This window comes from Penaeus monodon, chromosome 10, assembly GCF_015228065.2.
Source record: "Penaeus monodon isolate SGIC_2016 chromosome 10, NSTDA_Pmon_1, whole genome shotgun sequence".
NCBI lineage: Eukaryota > Metazoa > Arthropoda > Malacostraca > Decapoda > Penaeidae > Penaeus > Penaeus monodon.
The window spans coordinates 51,850,538-51,857,175 of NC_051395.1; the positions used below are offsets into that span (position 1 = coordinate 51,850,538).

At 47.7% G+C, this 6,638-nt stretch overlaps 1 protein-coding gene across 1 annotated transcript in view; it reads right to left on the minus strand.

The window, feature by feature from the left end:
* Positions 1–665: 665 nt before the first annotated feature.
* Positions 666–6,638, minus strand: part of LOC119577701 (plexin-B-like) — a 71,714-nt gene continuing 65,741 nt past the window's right edge. Inside the window, exons 10-12 of the mRNA XM_037925256.1 lie at positions 5,343–5,493; positions 3,344–3,541; positions 666–2,866 (exon numbers count right to left, since the gene is read on the minus strand). Coding sequence (XP_037781184.1) covers positions 2,043–2,866; positions 3,344–3,541; positions 5,343–5,493 — 1,173 coding nt within the window. The 3' untranslated portion in view covers positions 666–2,042. The remainder of the gene's footprint in view (positions 2,867–3,343; positions 3,542–5,342; positions 5,494–6,638) is intronic.

Sequence of the window (6,638 nt, forward strand, 5' to 3'; positions counted from 1 at the left end):
CCACACACACGGTTCCATTGCGACCTGACATACACCTGAGCGTCGGTCATTGCAGCTGTTTTTTCTTCTTCTTTTTTTGGATCATGTCTCTGGCTACGGTCAAAAAAATAACTTTCAAAAAAATGTAGAAAAAAAATGATACCAGCTAATGTGTGAAAAAGTGTCGAAACGTGTCGCGTACATTACACCAACAGCTTCAGGGATCGACAAGAGAAATTCACGTTTCTTGGTTTAGTTTATAATCGCCTGGAGGAGGAGGAGGAAGAGGAAGAGGAGAACCCAGAAAAAAAAGAAAAAAAAAAAGATAACCAATTTAATAAAAAAAGGGACATTTTTTCATAAAATCCCAATTAGGTTTCCTCAACTCTCATCACCATCATCAATTATCATTATTAATCCTTTCTCCTCTTCTCTTCCCTTCCCTATGCCTCCTTCCTCTTTCTCTCTCTCTCTCTCTCTCCGTGAAGCTGGTGTAATACTAAGCTGGGACATGGACAAAGATGACTAGCTTCGAAGGAGCGTGGGAGGTATGGGGGCGAGGAGTCTGTAGCATCATTGGGTTACGGAGAGAATGCACCTCGTTGCAGCAGCAGCACAGCAGCAGCAACAGCAACAGTTTGACGGCAGCTCGGCCACACGGGGACGATAACACTCTTTTGTTTACGTTTTTTTTTTTTTTTTTTGAGTAAAGACTTGAGTACAGATGATTTTTTTTTTTCTAACGTCTCTAACACTTGTTTGATTCACTTCTCAGTGTGTTTTTAAAGTCACATATACATACAACACTGACATATATAACAGTTGTCCTCGAGGATCTACTCTCGGCCTCGAAGGGCACCTGCTCCTCCTCCTCCTCCTCCTCTTCGTGGAATGCCTCGACCTCCCGCGGGCGAGGCTCGCCGGCGGCCCTTCGGCGCCGGAGCCAACCTTGACACCAAACTGCCGCCGCACTCGTATCTTCCTCCCTACAGTGTTGCTCTTTCTCCCAAGTTCTTCCTCCTTGTAGATAAATATCTGCGTTTGTCCATGGCACGTGACCACTCTACAGTGGCTCCCTGGCGCCGCCCTCTCAGCGCGGGCCAAGGGTGGTGTTCATTAGCTTGCGTGACGTCAGACCCCGGGCGCGCGAAGCCGCTGTGACGTCATGGCCTTCGCGAGCCGTGGGGCTGAAAGCGTACAAATCATCGACTCGAGAACACAACGAGGGCGCGAGGCCGGCAGTCCCCGAGCGCCCGTTGCCTCGCGGAGGCTCTGTGGAACAGCCGGTAGAAAACAGGGCGGAGGGCACTCGACGGAACAGCACACGGGGCAGCACTTCGCCAGGCCACTTGGACTTACCGAAAAAAAAGAGAAAAAAAAAAGAAAAAAAAAGTGGTTTCTTGAGGAGTTTCACTCGACCTTTAACACTTAAAGAAGTAACGCCATTTTCCTTATCTTCTTTTTATCTCACAAAACTAACACACCGTCTAAATCCACGCCGTTTCTCTCGCTCACACACTTCCTTATCCTTATTTAGACTTCGGCTCTTTTCCCGCGCGGATGGAACACTTCTTAGCTCGGGTTTTTTTCCGGAGTGACGCTTGTGATTCTCGACGCGTCTGGCCGCTCGCCTCTCGCGCGCTGGCCCCCGACGCAAGCCACAACGGCGACCTCGGATCAACCGGAATGCTCTACGCTTTAAAATCACAGACATTTGATTAAGTACAGCAGATGAGAGACACAGACACAACTCTAAAATAACGAATGCTCGTCGTTGAATAAAAATCATAACAACTGGAAGGAACCATGCAGTGTTATGAAAAGTTTTTTTATTTTCTCTTTATTTTTTTATACATAACAACGAATCCAACACAATAGTCGCTTTTTTTTCTATTCATCATACACCTACTCTTTGGCTAGGAACTAGGCATGTAAGTAACAGCAATGAGAGTTTAAAGTCTTATAGAAGGCAACCACCGGGGACTGGCGCATGCGCGGTGAGACCCTCCCAGCCAGCGCGCAATCAGCACTCTCAGGGGGGGGGGTTGTGACGGCGGGGGGTCTCAGCACATGGACGTGGGCTCTCCGTTTATCGTGCACATAATATTGTCCAGTTTGTGCGCTAAGTGTAGACTTCTACACTCGGGGTCCACCTCGAGAGTCTCGATAACCTGCGCGTAATATCTCGTGACGTAGGAATGGAACAGCTCCTGGAGGGCGGGGCGCGCGTCCAGCTGGCCCAGGTGCGTGAGGCTCAGGTGGTGCAGGTAGGCCGCCATGTCCTGGTCCGTGACGGGAGGCATGTCCTGCACGCCCCGGTAGAAGGCCCGCACCGTCGCCCTGTACTGGGGCATGTCCTTGGCGAAGAGCAGCTTGTTGGAGGGTGAGTCCTTGCCCAGGCGGTGCTCCGTGGTCGAGCAGGCGTCCATGAAGGTCTGCGCGATGACCGAGAGGCACGAGTCGACCGTCGGGCTCTTGTGCACGTCGAGGATGAAGTCGGGGTTCTTGATGAAGTTGACCCAGAAGCGGAGGGGCAGGCTGTTCGACTTCCACGCCAGCGACACCTCCGGGTCGACGATGCCGTGGCGGCGGGCGGCGTCGTCGAAGAAGTCGAACAGCCACTTGACGGCCGGCGGGAGCGTCTCGTTGGGCGTGAGGATGGTTTTGAAGAAGTCGTCGACGAACTTCTGGACGGTGCCCTTGGTGGAGAGGAGTCTGGTGAGGAAGATCTCCGGGATGGCCTTGTGGGTCCTCTCGCCGCCCCTGCACGGGGAGTCATGGTCCACCGGCTTCACCAGGTGGTACGCGTTGGCCTCCACGCTGCCCGACTCCACGTCCCCGCAGTGGCTGACGGGGCTGCCCGACCCCGGCATGCCGTAGCCAGCGCCTGCGGGAGGAGGAAACGGGGGGGTTAGCAATGACGGGGCAAGGGCACAGGGAGAGCGAATGTAAGGAGTGGGTTCATGCAAAGTACAAGGGATAATTCTGTTTCCTATCGCTCTTATTCTCTCCCTGTGATTCTTATTTTAATTCTTACTCTCTCTGTCTCTCTCTCTCTCTCTCTCTCTCTCTCTCTCTCTCTCTCTCTCTCTCTCTCTCTCTCTCTCTCTCTCTCTCTCTCTCTACCTATCTATTTATCTCTCTCTCTAATTCTATCTCCCTCTCACCCTCCCACTCCTCTCTCTCTCTTTCATCCCCCTCACCACCCCTCCCTCCCTCCCTCGGCCCCACCAACCCGGTCCCAACGACTGACAATTATTACACTTATTACACTTACAATTATTACACTTACAATAATTACACTTATTACACTTACAATAATTACACTTATTACACTTACAATAACTACACTTATTACACTTACAATAATTACACTTGGTGCTGCAGTTGGCGTTGTTGAGGGCGTGGTGGTCGTGTGGGCGTGGCACGAGGGCCATGAGGGCGGAGTCCCTGACGCCGTAGTGGGCGAGGGTGTTGAGGCGGCGCCACCCGCTGGGGTCGGCCTTCGTCGTCATGTCCTCGTCGGCGAGGATCAGGTGGCCGTTGCGACCGTGGCGCCACTCTGGGGGGGGGGGGGGGAGAGGACGTCATTACCTTTCGTTTGACCAATTTTTTTGTTTCGCGGTTTTGTTTAACCAATTTTTTTTTTGTTTCACATTTCTTTTCGTTTAATCAATGTTTGTTTTTTTTTGTTTCGCGGTTTTGTTTAACCAATTTTTGTTTTTTTTGTTTCACATTTCTTTTCGTTTAATCAATTTTTTCTGTTTTCACATTTTCTTTCGTTTAATCATTTTTTGTTTTTTTGTTTCACATTTTCTTTCGTTTAATAATTTTTTGTTTTTTTTGTTTCACATTTTCTTTCGTTTAACCAATTTTTGTTAACTTGTAAGAGGCTTACTTGTATTAATATTAATAGTAATATTTCAAATTTGTTTTAGACGTTTACTTATATACTTATATATTTTAGAGATTTACTTATATACTTTTCCATTTGTTTTAGAGGTCTACTTATAATATATAGTATTTTTCGAATTGTTTTCGAGGTTTACTTATAATATATAATACTTTTTTCGATTTGTTTTTGAGGTTTACTTATAATGATACTTTTTTTCAAGTTGCTTTAGAGATTTATTTATATACTTTTCTATATTTTTTTGAGGGTTACTTATAATATATCCTTTTTCAATCGTTTTAGAGTTCTACTTACAATATATACTTTTTTCATTTGTTTTAGCAGTTTACTTATAATATATAATACTTGTAGCCGTTGTACACGTGAAAATCAATTATGGCAGATTTCCTGTTGTTTGTATGACTTACTTATTATATACTTTTAATACTTATAATACTTACGGCACTTATCGTGTTAAGTATCTTATCGTAGTTTACTCGTAGTCTATATATATATACTATTTATTTTTATTAATGTTAGGAGTTTCTTGACGTGTCTGCCAAATGGTGGAAAAGGAAATGGTTGATGCTCGTTGTCTCTTCGGCCGAAATTAAAATATGGTTTTGGATAATCACTTAAAAAGCAGACCTAACGTGCCTAAAACCTAGATCTGATGTGGGTAATAAATGATAATGATTATAATGATGATAAAGACAAAAAAAAAAAGATGCTACTATCAACAATAAGTAGACATTAAGAAAAAAAAATTGAATAAGAAAGAAAAGATCCTCATGTGGATTAAAATCCCAACGCCACCTCCACCTCCAAGGCCTGAGGTTCCTCCACCTCCCCCTCCACCTCCCCCTCCTTCTCCCCCTCCGTCTCCCCTTCCGTCTCCCCTTCCGTCTCCCCTTCCGTCTCCCCCTCCGTCTCCCCCTCCATCTCCCTTTCCACCTCCCCCTCCACCTCCCCCTCCTTCTCCCCCTCCTTCTCCCCCTCCTTCTCTCCCTCCGTCTCCCCCTCCGTCTCCCCCTCCGTCTCCCCCTCCGTCTCCCCTTCCGTCTCCCCTTCCGTCTCCCCTTCCGTCTCCCTTTCCACCTCCCCCTCCTTCTCCCCCTCCTTCTCTCCCTCCTTCTCCCCCTTCACCTCCCCCTCCTTCTCCTCCCTCCCTCCTCTCCCCTCCTCTCCCCCTCCTCTCCCCCTCCGTCCTCCCCCTCCGTCTCCCCTCCGTCTCCCCCTCCGTCTCCCCCTCCGTCTCCCCCTCCGCTCCTCCCCCTCCGTCTCCCACCTCCTGCTCCCCCTCCGTTCTCCCCTCCTCTCTCCCCCTCCGTCTCCCCCTCCGTCTCCCCCTCCTTCTCCCCCTCCTTCTCCCCCTCCTTCTCCCCCTCCTTCTCCCCCTCCTTCTCCCCCTCCATCTCCCCCTCCTTCTCCCCCTCCATCTCCCCCTCCATCTCCCCCTCCATCTCCTTACCAAGGTCGACCTCGTGGACGGAGGGTCGGAGGGACTGCGGCGTGTTGCGGTAGAGTGCGTCCAGGATCTTCGACTTGACCTGCGTGATGGTGTCGCAGTCCAGGACTCGGCACTGGGCCTTCTCGCCGTCCTCGCACACCACGGCCACGCTCTGCAACGGAAGGAGAAGGGGAGTGTGCGAGTTAGCGAGGGGCTTTGCAATGTTGTGCGAATAAGGGTTTGGGGGTGTTGTGCGAATAAGGGTTTGGGGGGTGTTGTGCGAATAGGGGTTTGGGGTGTTGTGCGAATAGGGGTTTGGGGTGTTGTGCGAATAAGGGTTTGGGGTGTTGTGCGAATAGGGCTTTGCAATGGTGTGCGAATAGTGTTTGTTGATGTTGTCCGGATAATGAGGCATTTCGGGTGTGTTGTCAGTTAAGCTGTTTTTTTTTCATATATATATATATATAGATATATATATATATATATATATATATATATATATATAGAGAGAGAGAGAGAGAGAGAGAGAGAGAGAGAGAGAGAGAGAGAGAGAGAGAGAGAGAGAGAGAGAGAGATACATAGATACATAGATAGATAGATAGATAGATATATTCGTTAAATATGGATATTAGTCTTATAGTATTTGTATTTACATTAGCTTTTACCAATATCTATAATTTTCTTTTGAATATTTTTGTAAAATTTTTAAACATGCATGTGTAGTGTAGCGCTATTGGTGTATCTATGTAAGTGTTATCTGTATGTCTATCTGGCTATATATCTATCTATCTATCTGCATATGGTGTATGCACTTATTTAATACAGGATCATGATTTTTTTTTCTCTCTCTCTCTTTCATTCTTTCTTTTTAATTTATGTTTTTTTTCTCTCTCTCCCTCTTTCTCTCTTTCTCTCCCTCCCTCTCTCTCTCTCTCTCTCTCTCTCTCTCTCTCTCTCTCTCTTCTCTCTCTCCTTTCTCTCCTCATTTCTCTCCTCATTTCTCTCTCTTGTCTCTCTTCTCTCTCTCTCTCTCTCTCTCTCTCTCTCCTCATTTCTCTCTCTCTCTCTCTCTCTTCTCATCTCTCTCTCTCTCTCTCTCTTCTTATCACCTCTCATTCTTCTCTCTCTCTCTCTCTCTCTCTCTTCTCTCTCTCTCTCTCCTCTCTCCTCTCTTCTCTCTCTCTCTCTCTCTCTTCTCTCTCTCATTTCTCTTCCTCTCTCCCTCCTCTCTCTCTCGCCTCTCTCTCCTCTCTCTCTTCTCGTCCCTCTCCTCCTCTCTCATCTCTCTCTCTCTCTCTCCTCTCTCTCTCTCCTCCT